The sequence below is a fragment of the Amphiprion ocellaris genome, chromosome 13 (genome assembly GCF_022539595.1).
Source record: "Amphiprion ocellaris isolate individual 3 ecotype Okinawa chromosome 13, ASM2253959v1, whole genome shotgun sequence".
Classification (NCBI taxonomy): Eukaryota; Metazoa; Chordata; class Actinopteri; family Pomacentridae; genus Amphiprion; species Amphiprion ocellaris.
In genome coordinates, this window is record NC_072778.1 from 2,221,216 (window position 1) to 2,240,461 (window position 19,246).

General features: G+C 37.1%; 1 protein-coding gene across 3 annotated transcripts in view; it reads left to right on the forward strand.

Annotated features, from left to right (window-relative positions):
- Positions 1–19,246, forward strand: part of LOC111583752 (transcription factor COE3-like) — a 188,745-nt gene that overhangs the window by 157,536 nt on the left and 11,963 nt on the right. For all 3 annotated transcript variants that reach the window (XM_055016818.1, XM_055016817.1, XM_055016816.1), the window contains exons 12-13: positions 10,800–10,865; positions 12,011–12,185. In XM_055016818.1, the coding sequence (XP_054872793.1) occupies positions 10,800–10,865; positions 12,011–12,185 (241 nt within the window). The remainder of the gene's footprint in view (positions 1–10,799; positions 10,866–12,010; positions 12,186–19,246) is intronic.

Below are 19,246 nucleotides of genomic sequence, written 5' to 3' on the forward strand. Positions count from 1 at the left end.
CCGGCCGTCAGGTGTCCCGTTAGCATGAAGACGTTATTTTCCGGCGGCGGGGAGCTAACTGAGGCAGATTCTGAGAGGCAGCGAGCGGCGGCGGCCGGCGGCGAGCGTCAGATGGGCTCTGACACTCCAAAGCAGCTGCCAAATTGAAACCATTTATCAAAATCTGACATCGGAGATCCAGTCACCAAAAAAGCAGTTTATTTGTAAATTGATACTAATAGCAAGCGTACATTGTCTGGCCCCTTTGATGGCCTGATTTGCAGCCAGAGTGGGACGTCAAGCAGCCACCCGCCCGCCGCTTAGATATTTATTTATTCACAAGAAAACTCAATAAGGCCGCAGATATTTTCCCTCCCGGACGTTTTGGGGCGGGCAGGCATCACGGCGAGGCTGCGACCGAGCAGCGACGGGTTAACTCGGGGTGTCACTTCTCTTTTGTTTTCACCTGCAGCCGAGACGTCAGAGAGCCGAGGCTAGATCTGGACCGATTGATTCGTTGTAGCTGCAGGATGATGGGGGCAGCAGGGGGAGTGAAAATGGAAACTAGAGGAATAAACACCAGGATGGATTTATCCGGAGCATGAGAAAGCTGCTCTGCTTAGCTTAGCTTAGCATAAAGACTGGAGGCAGGTTGAAACTGTTGGCATAGCTCTATCAAATATAGCCTTGTTTAACTGACTACACCTCTGGCTGTAAAAACACAAAGCTAAGTGCAAAGTAGAGGCAGGTTTACCGTAACTGAGTTTAGCTTAGCATAGCTTAGCCTAGCATAAAGACTGGAATCAGGTGAAAAGTGTTAGCATAGCTCCATCAAAGTTAGTCAGGTGTCCCTGACTACACTTTTAAATGTAGATGCAGAAACTCAAAGCCAACTACATGAAGAGGCTGAGATTTACAGTTTATCTGATGTAAGTTTAGCTTAGCTTAGCATAAAGACTGGAATCAGGTGGACATTGTTAGCATTGCTTCATCACAGTTAGTCAGGTTTAACTGACTAAATCTCTGACTGTAAACAAGCTAACTCAAAGCTAACTGCACCTACAGGCTGAAATTTACAGCATTATCATGAATGAGCTTAGCTTAGCTTAGCAGAATGACTGTAATCAGGTGGAAACTGTTAGCGTAGCTCCATCACAGTTAGTCGGGTTTAACTGACTACACCTCTGGCTGTAAACACACCTAAGCTAACTGCAAAGTAGAGGCAGGTTCACCTTAAATGCATTTAGCCTAGCTTAGCTTAGCACAAAGACTGGAATCAGCTGAAAACTGTTAGCATAGCTCTATCAAATATAGCCTTGTTTAACTGACTACACCTCTGGCTGTAAAAACACAAAGCTAAGTGCAAAGTAGAGGCAGGTTTACCGTAACTGAGTTTAGCTTAGCATAACTTAGCTTAGCATAAAGACTGGAATCAGGTGAAAAGTGTTAGCATAGCTCCATCAAAGTTAGTCAGGTGTCCCTGACTACACTTTTAAATGTAGATGCAGAAACTCAAAGCCAACTACATGAAGAGGCTGAGATTTACAGTTTATCTGATGTAAGTTTAGCTTAGCTTAGCATAAAGACTGGAATCAGGTGGACATTGTTAGCATTGCTTCATCACAGTTAGTCAGGTTTAACTGACTAAATCTCTGACTGTAAACAAGCTAACTCAAAGCTAACTGCACCTACAGGCTGAAATTTACAGCATTATCATGAATGAGCTTAGCTTAGCTTAGCAGAATGACTGTAATCAGGTGGAAACTGTTAGCGTAGCTCCATCACAGTTAGTCGGGTTTAACTGACTACACCTCTGGCTGTAAACACACCTAAGCTAACTGCAAAGTAGAGGCAGGTTCACCTTAAATGCATTTAGCCTAGCTTAGCTTAGCACAAAGACTGGAATCAGCTGAAAACTGTTAGCATAGCTCTATCAAATATAGCCTTGTTTAACTGACTACACCTCTGGCTGTAAAAACACAAAGCTAAGTGCAAAGTAGAGGCAGGTTTACCGTAACTGAGTTTAGCTTAGCATAGCTTAGCTTAGCATAAATACTGGAAGCAGCGTTAAACTGTTAGCATAGATCCATCAAGGTGACTGGTTACACCTCTGACTAAACACACAAAAATAATTGCAAGAAGACACAGGTTTAGCTTGAATGACTTTGGCTTAGCTTAGCACAAAGACTGGAATCAGCTGAAAACTGTTTGCATAGCTCCATCAGGGTTAGTCGAGTTCAACTGACCACCTGTGGCTATAAACACACAAAACTGACTGCAAATAGAGGCAGGATTACCTTAAATGAGTTTAGCTTAGCTTAGCATAAAGACTGGAATCAGGTGGAAACTGTTAGCATAGCTTTATCAAAGTTAGTCTTGTTAAATTGACTTCCACTCTGGCTGTAAACACACAAAGCTAATTCGATGTAGCGGCTGAGATTTACAGGTCTGTCTGATATAAATTTAGCTTAGCTTAGCACAAAGAATAGAGGCAGGTGAAAACTGTTAGCATAGCTCCATCGCAGTTAGTCAGGTTTAATTGATCTCACCTCTGGCTGTAAACACACAAAGCTAATTTGATGTAGAGGCAGAGATTTGCAGGTTTATCTGATATGAGTTGAGCTTATCTTATTTAAAATTACATTTATTAAGTCAAGAACTCTTAATTTATTTTAAATGACAGAAAAACTGATTGGAACAACTTAATTTCTTAAGTCTTCATAATTACATAATTAAGATTCAATCATGTCTACATTCCTGTTAAATAACATTTTTAAGGAAATCTCAACTTAAATTTTTCAGTCAGGGATCATTGGTTTAAAGATTAAAACCAACAGATTTTACAAATTTTACGGTAAAATCGTTGTTTCTGCTTCCTGGTTTTTGCTGATTTGTGAAGCTGCAGATTAAACGTGACCCCCATCCTGGACTCCAGAGGCCTCCGTCCGTCCATCCGTCTGTTTGGGGATTATTAATTCCAGCCCGCTTCATGAATGAGGAGATTTCCGCCGTTCATTGAGAATAATGAGCGACGTTCGGCCGGCGAGCTGAATTCCAATCGGCCTCCCCTGAATGGAATTAACCCGGCTCCTTGTCCCGCATCATTAGAATACCTCCACGCCTGATAGTCGCTAATCTGGAGATCCGGGCTGGCTCTTCCTCCTCCTCCTCCTCCTCCTCCTCCTCCTGCAGGTCCATCCATATTTTATAGAGATCAGCGGGGCGGCGGCTGAATCTGTAGCTCTGCTCTGGGTGATTTATCATTGTTAAGGCCGCTGTCTGATGGCTTCTCCTCCAGGGTCACGCCGATCCCCCATTCGCCTTCGCACCTCCTCAACCGCGGAGTCGGCCCCCCGTAATTAAGCCCCTAGAAACCAGAGGAGGGAAATAGAAAAAAAAGAGAGAGCAAAGGGAGGAGGGGGATGGAGGAAAAAGCAGGAATATGTCAAGAGATGGACAGAAGAAGGGCAGGAAGGCCACGAGGGCTCTGAGAGGGTTTCTGTGCAGTTTACAGGGTGTGAAGGTCCGTTAGAAGTTACCTTCTCACATCTCTGGATCCTTCAAATTCATCCGTGGCGGTAATTTAAGAATTTCAGAAGCATAATCTTCTTATTCAGATGCTAAATTACAACAAAGAGAGACAAAACAGCCACAGAAAGATGGACAATAACTACAAAGAGACACAAAACAACTGTAAAAAAGCCGAAAAAAACAAACAATAAAGGGACACAAAACAACCACAAAAGATGCAAAATTTCGATAAAAAGACAGAATAACCACAAAATTATGCAAAATTGCTACACAGAGACACAAAATAGCCACAAAAAGATGCAACATAACCACAAAGAGCCTCAGGAAACCAGAGGAGGGAAATAGAAAAAGAGAGCGATGGAGAAAAAGCAGGACTATGTCAAGAGATGGACAGAAGAAGGGCAGGAAGGCCACGAGGGCTCTGAGAGGGTTTCTGTACAGTTTACAGGGTGTAAAGGTCCGTTAGAAATTACCGTCTCACACCTCTGGATCCTTCAGATTCATCCGTGGCGGTAATTTAAGAATTTCAGAAGCAGAAAACCGGCTCGTAATGCTGCAACATCAGATATTTTGGTGAAATCCTCTCATTTCTTTTCATCAGTCGACAGTTTTCTGTATCGATTGTTTCACATATGAAGTATCAGAAAATAAATTCATAGTTTTGTTCTTCCAGCAGACCCCAAATATTTTCTCTGTCTGCTTTTATTACAAAAATAAATGAATAACAACCACAATTGAACAAAAAATGATGACATAAATACAATAAACGGCCACAAAAACATGCGAAATATCTACAAATAGACAAACTAAGAGATCCCAAATCAAAATCAACAACAAAGAAACAAAAAAAACAACCACAGTGAGCAAAAACTGACACCAGAGACATACAAAATTACTATACAGGGACAAAATGACTATGAAGCAACACAAAATGACCACTAAAACATGCAAAATGACTATAAAGAAACAAAAAACAACCACAATGAGACACAAAATGGACACAAAAAGAGGCAAAGTGACTATAAAGAAACACAAAACAATCACAATGAGACAAAAAATGACTGCGTAAAGGCGAAAAACAACTGCGAGGACACAAAACAACCACAAAAAGATACAAAATACCAAAGAAGAGACACAAAAGTACGACCAAGAAACACAAAACAACCACAAAAAGATGCACAGTTACCACCAAAACAGACACAAAACAGCAACAAAGCAGCAAATTCTTTGTTTGACAAGTTGGAAGCTGTTAGGCGAATATTTTTTTTATAGTTTTCAAAAACGTTTAGATTTTTTCGCCTTTTAATAAGGTTTTAATTTTTGCAATAGAAAATTATATATAAATATATGTGTGTGTGTGTGTGTGTATATATATATATATATACATACATATATGTGTGTGTGTGTGTGTGTATATATATATAAAAAATGTATATATATATATGTATATATACATATATTTTATATATATATATATATATATATATATATATATATATATATTTATATATATATACATATATATATATATATATATATATATATATATATATATATATATATATATATAAAATAAAAAACAGGTGTCTAAAGTTTCTCAAATATTTCTAAAAATATTTAATAATACATATTAAAAATAATAAATAATAATAATTATTATTATTATTATTGCAAAAAATATTTTTGATAAATATTCACACAATAATTGTAATTTGAACTGATCTGAATTAAAAACTTTATATTAGATTTTGTCCATAATCTTTTTAATTCAGATAATTTTAAATTACAATTATTGTGTGAATATTTATCAAAAATATTTTTAGTAATATTTATTATTTTTTAATATATAATTAAACATTTTTAGAGATATTACGGACACTATTGTTTTCTTGTTTTTTAAAAAATTTTATTCATATTGTTCAGACTTTTTGAGGCGGTGTTTTGCTCTAAATCATGTGTTTGTGTTTAAACTGGGCTTGTGGAGGCGAATGTGTTGAATGATGATGAATCAGGAACAGACTCCCACACAGCAGCTACAGGGAGCTTCAGGTGGAGAGAAACTCGACTCTCTGAGGGTTTAATCAGCTCAGAAACACCTCAGTCTGTAGAAAAACATCCAAGCCATCATTTCTGAGCAGGAACCTGAAGAAAATCCACATTTTAACCTGAAACATCCTAAAAACTGAGACTGATGACCCTAAAACTGCTGCTTCACTCCTGAGTTAAATATTAAAAACATGTGGTTTAAAGTTAAAAATCATTCCACTAATTTTACTTTTTAACAAACTGCTTCTTTATTTTTCACAAACAAGTGGTTTGAATAAACAAGATAGTCATTAGATTATGTTTAGTCATAATTTCAGTTTTATTACACTTTTTTGGGGAATTTTCCACATTTTTTCAGTATTATATTTTTTTAACAGTATATTTTTTTCTAACATTTTGATTTTTAAAATATTTTGATATTTTTCAGTCATATTTCATTACATTTTCTATATTTTGCGTTTTGGGGTTGGAAATATTTTATCACATGTATTTATTTCTGTATTTTATATATAATAATTTACACAAATATCTAGTTATAATTTTACCTTGTTGGACATTTTATTAAGATTGTTCAAAAACATTTTTTTTCTCATATTTTACACATACTTTAAAAATCACTAGAACAATATTTTGTTTTTATTACACTGTGTGTTGTTGTTTTTTAAATCAATATTCTTCTGAGATTTTTAGATATTTATTTTTGCAAAATGACTACTATTTTTATTTTTTTAATAATAATTTTGTCAGGAATTTTATGGCTATTTTTTATAATATTTAACAGATATATAATAAATGTAAATATTGTAGTAAATATATGTATTATAAATATTAATTTATTTTACTAATATTAATATTAATGAAAGCTTTCATGGACAGTTTAATTGGCATTTAATTGACTAGCATTTTGTTAGTTTTTTAACATTTTACTCATTTGCTATTTTTTCACAATTTTTCCCAGATGTCCTAGATTACCACCGTTCGAATTTCTTTTTATCTTTCAGGTGTTTTTGATTTGTTTCCTAATCAGCGTGTCAAGACTTTTTTATGAGATTTTTTGGGGGATATTTTAAGGTTTAGATGTCTGTAAAAACTTTGTGAAAACACAGAATTTAATTAGGAGTTGTAGGGCTAAGCAAAAAAATAAATAAAAAATAAAATAAATAACAGAAATAAAGAATAAAATAACAAAGAATAAAATAATCAAGAATAAAATTAATCAAGAATAAAATAAAGAATTAAATCAATAAAGAATACAATTTTAAAAAGAATAAAATAAAGAATGCAATAAGTAAAGAATAAAATAAATCTAGAATAAAATTAATAAATAATAAAATAAAGAAAAAATAAAGAAATAATAACAGAAATAAAGAATAAAATTAATAAAGAATACAATAAATAAATAAAACAAAGAATAAAATAAGTAAAATAAATATAATAAGTGAAGAATAAAATAAATAAAGAATAAAATAAATAAAGAATACAATAAGTAAAGAATAAAATAAATCTAGAATAAAATTAATAAATAATGAAATAAAGAAAAAATAAAATAAAGAAATAAAAACAGAAATAAAGAATAAATCTAATAAAGAATAAAATACATAAATAATAAAATAAATAAAAAAAATAAATCATAAATTGAATAAAGAATAAAATAAATAAGGCATATATTGAATAAAGAATAAAATAAATAAAAAATAAAATAAAAAATAAAGTAAGTTGAAAAATAAAATGAGTGAAGAATAAAATAAAGAATAAAATTACTGAAGAATAAAATTACTAAAGAATGAAATGAATGAATAAAATGACCAACGAATAAAATTAATGAATAAAATAAAGAATAAAATAAGTAAATAATAAAATAAATAAAGAATGCTATATGTAGAATCAGTGAAACAACGCTTTAAACACGTCAGGTAACCCGCTGTTTCAGCCAATCGGTGACCAGATATCCCGAAGCCGATCGTCCAATCAGCTGCCTCCGTCTCCCAGCTGTTTTAAACGTGTTTCCTCCCCCCTCCTCCCCCTAAACATCCATCTCCCATCCTGAAGGGAAACACCAGAGACCTTCTTCATCCTCCTCATCCTCCTTCATCTTCTTCTCCCACATTCCCCAGCCTCCCCCCTCTTCCTCCCCCTCCTCTTCCTCCCCCTCCTCTTCCTCCTCCCCCCTCCTCCCCCTCAGTGGGAGGTGTGGGTCAGCGATAAGAGATGATGATGATGATAACTGGGACTCGGTGCATTAAAGCATCGATCGAGGCCTTTCAGCGCCGCTACGGACGCTCTGATTGGCTGACAGGCGGCGACTCGCTCTGACAGGAATTCAATGGTGTGTGTGTGTGTGTGTGTGTGTGTGTGTGTGTGTGTGTGTGTGTGTGTGTCTTAATGTGTAGCATTGGATAATCAGGTGTTCTCAGAAATAAAACTGATCTGATTCAGGAAAAAACACAAAGAAAGAAAGGAGGAAAGAAAATTTGAATATTCCAACATTTAGGGAGTGATGACAGATCAATCAATCAGTCAGTCAATCAATCAGTCAATCAATCAGTCAGTCAATCGGGGTCAATCAACTGAATGTAATTCACTTCTTCTGTGATGATAAACCACTCAACTTCTAGCTTTACTTTCGTTTCTTCCCCTAATCAGTTCATCTTTCTTCTTTTTCTTCTTCTCTTTCTTCTTCTTCTCTTTCTTCTTCTACGTCCTCCGTCTTCTCCTTCTTCTCATTTTTCTTCTTCTCCCTTGTCCTTCTTCTTCTACAGTTGTAGTACTTAATGTTTGATTCACAGGGAGGTCACAGACAAATGAGCAAGTGTGAATACACAAACACACCCGTCTACACACTAACACACACACACACACACACACGCACTCAGACTCACACTGAGCTCCAGCAGCATCGAGGCCTCGGAGGCGTCATTAACTTGAGGAGGCTGTTGTGTCTGTCAGGACGTAATGAAAATAGAAGGACACACACTGCACAATACACAATAAACAGCACACAATACACAACATACACAATAAACAACACACGATACACAGTAAACAACACACACAGGAGCTGAGTGTGTTTGTGTATTAGAGGTGTTAGCAGCGGTGAACTGTGTTTTACCGTGTGTATGTTTGAACATGTAACTGTGTGTGTGTGTGTGTGTGTGCGTGTGCGTGTGCGTGTGCGTGTGCGTGTGCGTGTGTGTGTGAGACGGGCAGCTGCTGCCTCGCGGCGTCTCGCTGCTGCAGCCGAGTGAAGGAGACATTAACTAACTTCTGTTTTCTAATGGAGATTAATGAAGCCCGAGAACAACACACACACTAATACACACCACACACTAATACACACACACACAACGTCAGACACACAACACACATTTGTGTAGTTCCACCTGTGAGGTTGATTATTTCAGTTTGAGTCTTCGGAGGGAAAAAGACACGAAACTGAAATGACTGAAGGAGCGAACACGACGACTCTCAGTAAACATGTATCATGCCGACAACAACACGTATGTTCACACACACGCAGCGTGTTGGCAGAGTGTAACACAACACGGAGGCATGCTGGGAGCTTTGAGTGGCAGGCTGCACACACACACGCAGAAACACACACACGTAGAAACACACACACACAGACACACACAACTCAGGACATAAAGAAACACATCCCACATATAAATCCGTCTCTGTGCTAAGCTAGGCTAACAATTTACCTCTGCCACCAGTCTTTGTGCTAAGCTAGGCTAACTCTTTCCCTTTGCTTCTAGTCTTTGTGTTAGGTAAAATCAACTGTTTCTTTCTGTTTCCAGTCTCGGCGCTAAGCTATGCTAACTGTTTCTCTATGCTTCCAGTCTTTATGGTAAGCTAGGCTAACTGTTTCTCTGTGCTTCCAGTCTTGATGCTAAGCTAGGCTAACTGTTTCTATGTGCTTCCAGTCTTGGTGCTAAGCTAGGCTAACTGTTTCTCTGTGCTTCCAGTCTTTGTGCTAAGCTAGGCTAGCTGTTTCTCTGTGCTTCCAGTCTTCGTGCTAAGCTAGGCTAACTGTTTCTCTGTGCTTCCAGTCTTGGTCCTAAGCTAGGCTAACTGTTTTGCTATGCTTCTAGTCCTTTTGCTAAGCTAGGCTAGCTGTTTATCTCTGCTTCTAGTCTTTGTGCTAAGCTAAGCTAACAATTTCCCCTCCACTTCCAGTCTGGGGATGAAGCTAAGCTAGGCTAACAGTTTTACTGATTCCATTTTTAGTTTCGTCTTTTTCCTTTTTAAAACCAGTGTCTCTACTTTGTGTGTGTGTGTGTGTGTGTGTGTGTGTGTGTGTGTGTGTGTGTGTGTGTGTGTGTGTGTGTGTGTGTGTGTGTGTGTGTGTGTGTGTGTGTTGGACCATGTCCTGTGAGGTCACCGGTTGTCGTGGGAAACAGACTCAGTGTGTTTGTGCTGCCAGCTGACGGAGCTCTCTGATTGGCCGTTCAGTTTGGATGCTGCGTTCAGGTTCAAGGTTCTCAGTGGGACGTTTTAATGCTGCGATCAGCTGCTGCTCAGTGACACCGATCACAACAATCAATAATAGAATATATTAATATATAATAATCTAAGCTCAGCTCCTCTCTCTCTCTCTGGTTGAATGTCTCTCGCCCTCCTCTGAGATGTAATACCTCAGGGAGCTCCAGCAGAGGCCTCCTCCTCCTCCTCCTCCTCTTCATCATCCTTTATATCTTCATCCTCCTCCTCTTCCTCTCTTCTTTCAGTCTCTCCATCTTTCCTCCATTTTCTTCTTCATGGTTTGATTCTCTCTAAATTCTGTCACTTTTCTTTTTTTACTTGTGAATAGAAAGCACTTTTTTCTTTTTCTCCCTTTATTTACTTCCTCCCTGTTGTTTTTCCTTCTTTCCTTTTTTAATTTCCTTCCTTCCTTCCTACCATCTTTTTAAAATTTATTTCCTTCCTTCCTTCTTTTTTATTTTTTAAAATTTATTCCCTTCCTTCCTTCCTTCCTTCCTTCCTTCCTTCTTTTTCAATTTATGTCCCTTCCTTCCTTCCTTCCTTATTTCCTTCCTTCTGTCCTTCCCTCCCTCCTTCCTTCCTTTTTTCATTTCCTTCTTTCCTTCCTTCCTTTTAGTTTCCTTCCTTCCTTCCTGTCTAAAGGTGTTTCTGGTGTTTGAAGGTTTTTAAAGGTCTTGGATGTTTCTGATATTTAAAGGTGTTTCTGGTGTTTCTTGTCTCAGTAGAACCAAACCTGACGTTTCTTCTCCGTCTTTCCTCAGGAGGTTCTTCTGAAGCGAGCAGCTGATCTGGTGGAAGCTCTTTATGGGATGCCTCACAACAACCAGGTGAGATGAAACATCTCCATCAGGAAACTCACAAATAACCAGCCGATTTCACAATGATTATTTATTTACTGAATAATTCCAGATAAAGTCTAACAAATCTGAAAGAATACATCATCCAGAACCTCCTCAGAACATCTGGTTCTTCATCTCCAGTAACTTTATCAATGATCAGAGTTCTACCTTCAGACTGAATATTTTCCTTCAAGTCCATGGAGGTGGATCCAGATTTATCACTTTTTAATGGACTTTTTTCTGAGCCTCAGAACTTCATCAGTGCAGCAGATAGACATGTGACATTTAGGAGGAGAAACATCTGAGTTCTGGTAAAAACACAGATGAGACTAAAAAAAACATGAAACAGAATGAACGAGACACAAAATGAAAATGAGACGCAAAACGACACAAAACGGTGGATAAAGCAAAACACAATACGGCAAAAATAAGACAAAAAACACAAGTGAGATGACAAGAGAAACACAAAATAGCAAAAACAAGGCAAAAATTAACAAAAAAGAGACAAAAAAATAACAAAAAAAGAGACAAAATGGCAAAAAACTGACACAAAATAACAAAAACGAGGAAAAAAATTACACAAAAGAGACGAAACAAAAACGAGATACAAAACAACAAAAGCAGGACTAAAAAATTACACAAAAGAGACAGAAAACAAAAATGAGGCAAAAAAAGATTTTAAAAAAAGACACAAAATTACACAAACAACACAAAACAACAAAAAAACATATAAAACAACAAAAACATGACAAAATAACAATTTCCTAAATGTCATGGTTCTATCTGCTGGACTGATGAAGCTCTGAGGCTCAGAAATGATGGAAAAAGTCCATTAAAAAGTGATAAATCTGGATCCACCTCTATGAAGGAAAATATTCCCAGTCTGAAGGTAGAACTCTGATCATTGATAAAGTTACTGCAGATGAAGAACCAGATGATTTTTTGTGCTAATTAGGATTCTTTTAGTGTAGATTTTGAGTCTTTCTGTGGAATATTAATCTATTTTGTGGTGATTTGGGGTCATTTTGTGGTAGTTTTGACCGTATTTGTTGAAGTTCTTAAAGTTCTTTGGACCTCCAGAGTCAGAACATTAACGGTGATTGTGACGTTCTGCTGTGGTTCTGTGGGATCAGGAGATCATCCTGAAGCGAGCGGCCGACCTCACCGAGGCTCTCTACAGCGTCCCTCGCAGCCACAACCAGCTGCCGTCGCTCACCGGCTCGGCCGCCCACTCGGGGATGATGGGAGTGAACTCGTTCAGCAGCCAGCTCGCCGTCAACATCTCCGAGGCCTCGCAGGCCGACCAAGGTGAGAATTACCCACCATCCTCTGCAGCGACACACCAGCAAGTCAGAACATCTCTGCTCTGAACCAGGAACCAGAGAAAACTCTAAACCCTCCATGGCTCGATTTTACTGCAATATTCAGGACATTAAACGCATCTTTTTTACTCTTTTAACCCTCGTGTCGTCCTGTGGGTCAAAATTGACCCGTTTTAAAGTTTGAGAATGTGGAAAAAATATATATTTTCACAGTGAAACTTCTGATGTCCACATTTTCAACATTTTTGGGAAATCTTTGAACATTTTTTCGTGGAAAAAAAGAAAAGTTAAAAATGTTTCTTAAGAACATTTACAAAAAATCAACCAAAATCCAGAGAATTTCACTGGATTTTGGTTGATTTTTATGTGAATGTTCTTAAAGAAAATATAAGTTTTACTGATATATATGGAATCACTTTAGATATTTTTAGGATTTTTTTGGAAGATTTTTACTCATTTTTTGAAAATATTTACAAGAATTTTCTTGCCAAATTTGGGAGATTTTTTTTAAATAAAACTTTTAAGGTAAACTTTTAAGGAATTATTGGAATTTTCTTCGTGAAGGTTTTGCAAATTTTCACAAATTTGTGGAATTTTTTTGCTTGAAGTTTTGGATTTTTTTCAGACAAGGAAACAATATTTTTTGGTGCCTATAAATGAAGACAACAGGACGGTTAAGGTCTGAAAATCCTCATGAGCCACAGTTTAGGAGTTATTCTAGAAAGAGGGCTCCACAGTTTTATAAAAACTACAGAAAATAAACTGAAACTATCATGATTTAAATGTCAGAAATCATCTAGGACCTCGTCTGCTCATCAGGTGGCCCCACACAGGGTCCTGAACCAACTATTGAGAACCAGCAGCAGGTTTTAATGAAGTCCTGAATCATTGTTTATTAATAAAAAGAGATTTTAACTTCAGAGTTCATTTAATTTAATGCAGATTAAGATAAATGCTGAAACTGAGTTTTATTTTTATAAAAGCTGCAAAATGTTTAATTTTTCAGCCAGATTTCAAGAAAAAACAAATTTTTTGTTAGAATTGTTTAATTTCACATATTTGTTGCTTCTATTAATTTAGAGTCTCGTTCAGACTAAGTAGTAGTGGACTAGTAATCCTGAATTTAATTACTTTTAACTGTTTTGACAGAATTTTACTTCTAAAGACCTTTCAAAACTTGTAAATCGTCTTGGAAACTGAACAAATAAATTATTAAAAATTATCCTGGAGATTTTATTCTCGCAAAAGATCTATTAATCATGAAACTCAGGAGGGAGCAATGAGCTGGTTGGGGACTATTTCCAGCAGCGGATTGATCCAGAGTTTAGCTCTGTTCTGTTCACTCAGACGTGTCAAAAAAGAGTTTAAATATGCAAGAAAAAGTGGAAATAGTTTAAATACACAAAAAGTACTTTAATATACAAGGAGTTGAAACAGACAAGAAAAAAGAGCTCAAACTTGAAAAAGAGTTTAATTGTTCAAGAAGGAGAACACAAAAACAGCTCAAATACAAAAAATGCACGAGGTAAAACGATGGAGTTAAAATATGCAAGAAAGAATTAAAATGGACAAAAAAGAGGTGAAACTTGTAAAACAACGAGCTAAAATATGCAAGAATGAGTTTAGAAACTGCACTAAAGAGTTTAAATTTGCAAAAAAAAGTTCAAATACACAGGAAGCATTTTAAATTCAACAAAAAAACCTTAAATATGCAAAAGGAGTTCAAACAGACAAGAAATAGAGCGCCACCGTGTAAAACAAAGAGCTTAAATATGCAAGAATGAGTTTAACAACTGCACTAAAGAATTAAAATTTACAAAAAGGAGCTCAAATACACAAGAAGTCTCTTATTGGGGACTATTTTCAGCGGCGGATTGATCCACAGTTTAGCTCTGTTGCTTGTTTTCAGGTGGTTAAAGTTCAGAATAATCAAACTAAACTACAGTTTAATGAGTTGTTTAATAATTAGTTGATCTTCAGTCTCTTGTTGGGGACTATTTTCCGCAGCGGATTGATCCACGCTGGATTCAGCAGTAGGCGTGTGCAGCTGTAGTTGGGTGCGTGTTCGCCGATGTGTTTTTAATCGTTTCTGGACGACGGTGAGCTGATATACATCACTGAGGCTCGTTTCCTTTCAGCGCTTCGGTTCTGCTCGTGAACACGCGTCGACGGGAAGCAGATCGAGCTGTTTTAACTCCCCGGACGCCTCCGGCCCAAAACCCAGAACCTCCGCTGGCTGCTTTTCCCATCGGCCGGCGGTGAACACCTTTCAGGAATCCATGAGGTCATGGGAAAGCAGGCAGCTGAAAATTCATAACCGTGTGGTTTATGTGCTCGGAAACATTACACCAAGGAGGTGGCGGCCGTCCTCCCGCTGTTCCCGAGTATCAAACGTCTCCGTGTGCTCCTCGCAATTACCCACCATGATTAAAACATTAATAAAAACAGCGGCTCCTGAGCCCAGGCCTGATCAGGAGGACGAGGCAGGTCATTTACGGCGCTAATTCACAGCGGCTTGGCCTGCTGCAGGGTTCCTCCTTCACCTCCTCCTTCTGCAGATTTTCTCCTTCAGCAAAGTTCCTCCTTCACCTCCTCCCTCTGCAGATTTCCTCTCTCTGCAGATTTCCTCCCTCTGCAGAGTTCCTCCTTCTCCTCCTCCCTCTGCAGGGTTTACAGGCCTTCCAGGGCCGATCGACACCCAAAACACCCCGACAGTCTCCTGTTTTTTAATATTTTACTCACCTTGACTCCCATCATAACCCTGCAGCTGCTGCTTTGGGCCTATTTCCACCTGATTTTATAGATTCTTTACCTATAGAGCATTTCAGTCAGTTCGTGTGTCTCAGAGTTCAAAAACTGTAAGTGGGCAACCTGTGAAGCCATTTATAGAGTTTCATATCTCCAGATACGAAACTCCCAACAGCTATTAAGTTTGCTGAAAACAGACGGAATAGTTTCCATCTGATCATAATGATTGAATGGACATATTTTTAAGTATTGGCCTTTGAAAATCGGGGAAAAAAAAGGTGCAAAATATTCAATCAAGCCTGGTGTCGTAGCTTCATAAAGTTCCTGTAAGTGTATAGAAATTGATGAATCCATATTTCTACTAAAATACAATCTTTGGTCGACATTTCAACAACTTTTAAGGCTCTAACATCAATAGAATCTGATTTGAGGCAAATATGGCAAGACAAGGTTCCAGTTTTTAGATATTTTGACTTAAAATTGTCATAAAATGGTGCCCCAAGAAAAGAATAATCGGTGGCCTGTCCATGTTTCTACTAAAATACAGTCTTTGGTCGACATTTCATCAACAACCAACAACAAATTTTACTGGAGATGAAGGTGAAAAAGTCCCACAGTCTGTTTCCATTGTCACAATTTGCGTTTATCAGTACGACAACTTTCCCAACTTAACCAAAGGTAAAGAACTTTAAGTGATATTTAAAGATTGTTTTTCATTTTTGAGGGGCAAATTTTAAATGTGGGTAGAAATTAGATTTTAAAAAAAGGACTCGAGGGCTCCATAATCTGGAGTTTGGACAGTTTGACCTCCACAACATTTATAATCATTACGAGACGTTAAACTGCCTCAGATTCACATTTTATTCTTCTATAAATATAAACTCTAATTTATGACAACTCCTGGTTTCCTCCTAGAAAACAAAAACGTCATTTGATGGTTTCATGCAGAAGTGCATTTCCTTCACCACAGGAAACATAATTGGAGAAGTTTTCTCACGTTTGACTTGTGGGTCTAGTAAATGAGACTCGGTACGTCATTGTTACGACATCTGAATCCATAATTACAGGTCCAGGAGTTGTAGTTATGACTTGTTTGTACAAACCAGAGGAGAGAAGAAGGATTTACAGTCGGACAACACGACTCCTTCTGTCCTGGAAACAATTCAACAAGAAGTAGAAAGCAGAGCTGAAGCTAAACTCTGAGTTTAAGATCTCAGAAGATGATGAGGATTTTTCAGGTGAAATCACAGAATCTAGAAAAGAGAAGAGTTTCTCCATCCAAAGTTTAGTTTCAACTTTTCATTGTTTCAAGGCAACAAATCCACAAACAGACCAAAGATAAGAACGAGACAGCAAGTCAAAAATATTGCTTTAGAAGAGTTAAAAATACACGATGATTGCTTCAAAGTGCAGAAGAACGAGTTCAAATACTCAGGAGAAAGTTAGAATATGCAAGAAAAAGACCTCGAATACTCAAAAAAAAAGCTCAAATACACAAGAAAAAGAGCTGAAGTACACGAACAAGTTAGAATATACAAGAAAAAGAACTCGAAGATGCAAAAAAAAAGCTCAAAGAGGCAAGACAAAGAGTTTGAATATACAAGAAGTAGTTAAAATACAGAAGAAAGAGACAAGAAAAAAGCTCACATATGTGAAAAAGAGCTCAAATACACAAGAAAAAGCTCAAACATACAAGAAAACCAACTCAAATACACATTAAAAGAGCTAAAATATACAAGAAGCAGTTAAAATACACAAAGTGCTTAAATACGCAAGAAGGAGCACAAAAACTAAAAGAAAAAGAGCTCAGATACACAACAAAAAGAACTCAAATACACAAAAAGCAGTACACAATAGATTGCTTGAATACACAAGGAGTTAAACTATAAAGGAAAGAGTTGAAATAGACCAAAAAAGAGCTCAAACATGTTAAATAGCTTACATAAGCAAGAATGAGTGTAGAAACTGAACTAAAGAGTTTAAATTTGCAAAAAAAAGAGCTCAAATACACAAGAACAACTTTAACAAAATACCAGGACTCAAATTCACAAGAAGGAGCTCAAGAAAAAGCTCAAATATACAAGAAAGAGTTTAAATATGCAGAAAAAGGAGTTGAAATAGACCAAAAAAAAATGAGCTCAAACTTCGCTAAAATACACAAGAAGTAGTTCAAATACACAAATAAGAGCATAAATATGCAAAAAGGAGTTGAAACAGACAAGAAAAAGAGGTCAAACTTGTTTAAAAAAAAGAGTTTAATTGTTCAAGAAGGAGTTAACATACACAAGACAGAACTCAAATACAAAAAAAATGCACAAAGAGGTAAAACAACAGGGCTAAAATATGCAAGAAAGTTAAAATGGACAAAAAATATGTCAAACATGTAAAACAAAGAGCTTAAAATGCAAGAGCAAGTTTATAACCTGTTTCTTGTCCTTTTGACACCAAGAAGTAAGAGAAAACTTTATTTTTTCTGGCAGTCGTCCATTTTCTGCCTGGTTTAAAGGAAACAAACGTCCACCTGCAGGTTCCTCTGACAGTTTACTGAATAATCAGCAGCTCTGAACACGTTTCCAGTCGGTTCTTCCCACGTCGCTGTTCTCATTAGAACCAACGTTTAGCTGCTCCGTTCTCCTCCACATGTGGTTCCCATCGACCTCCACGCTCCGCTGGGAATCCAGACCGGGAACTAGATGTGCTGCTTGGCGCTGGTCGGTGGGAACCCGGCATCCTGGGGAGCGACGCTACATTTAATGTGTCGAAGGCGTGATGATGTCACTGCTGAGGTCACGGCGAGGAGGAAACACCCAGAGCTGTTTAACCCTCCTGTTGTCCTCATTTACGGCACCAAAAAATATTGTTTCCTTGTCTGAAAAAAAATCCAAAAATTCAGCAAAAAATTCCCCAAATTTATAAAAAATTTGCAAAATCTTCAGGAAGAAAATTCCTTTAAAGTTCCCCTTGAAAGTTTTATTTTTTTAAAAAATCCCCAGATTTGGCAAGAAATAAAAATTTAAAAAATTAAAATTGTAAGTACTTTCCAAAAATGAATAAAAATCTTCAAAAAAAAAATCATAAAAATATCTTAAGTGATTCCATGTACATCAGTAAAAGTTCTAGTATTTTCTTTAAGAGCACTCGGAAAAATTTCACTGCATTTTGGTCGATTTTTTTCCGAATGTTCTCAAAGAAACATTTTTTTTTTCAGCATTTTTTTCCACCAAAAAAAAATGTTCAAAAATTTCCCGAAAATGTGGAAGTTTTCACTGTGAAAATATATTTTTTTCCCCTCATTTTCAAACTTAAAAATGGGTCAATTTGGCCCGCAGGATGACACGAGGATTAATTTTTAATATCTGACTTAGTAGCACACATTTATACCAGTTAAACCAGTTACAGTCTGGAATGGTTCCAGTAATCCTCACCTGCAGCTCAGATTATGGTTCTTTAAAATCCAACGTCCCTGAAAATTTAAAGAGTTCTTTATCCAATATTGTTGAACTGGACGTGTTTTGTTCAGGAAAAACAACCAAATCGTGTATTTAAAAATTTACCAAAACTAAACCATTTGCCTGAACCAGATTCTGTAAAAAAAAATGTAAAAATTCTTTGCTTTGTAACGCAACTCTGAAGCCATTAGCGACTCAACTGGTACCAACAGTCGCATGACAACAATTGAAGTCATTCTCAGCTGAACTGCAGGCAGTGTTTCCAAAGTTACATCTGTTTTTAATGTATCACCAATATGTCTCTTATTACATTTCTTTGCCATTTTCTTGTTATGCTTTGCTGTTGTTCCTTTTTCAGTTGACCAATCACTGATTTAACTTTACTTAATGTGTTTCATGACTTTTTCCTCATGTTTTATGTTTAAAGTAATATAAAATCTTGAAGCTAAGATCTTAATTTGATCTTAATTCTGCCCCTAGTTATGCTGCTATAGGCCTAGACTGCTGGGGAACCTCTCTGGATGCACTGAGCCCTTCTCTAACTACCTATGTATTTACTATATATACCATTATTGCATTACACTCACTCTGTTTCTTTCTGTGTCCTTTCTCCGAGTGTCCCTGGTCCCAGAGCTGGATGCTGGATGCTTCAGATGTGTGGCTGTGTTTTATGGTCCTTGTGTCCCACCCCCCCACCTCTCTATCTCTACCTCTACACCTCTATCTCTACCCCTCCATCTCCATCCCTCTACCTCTATCCCTCTACTTCTATCCCTCTACCTCCATCCCTCTATCTCTACCTCTCTACCTCTTCTGTCCCTCTCAACCCGTCCGGCCAGCAGCAGATGGG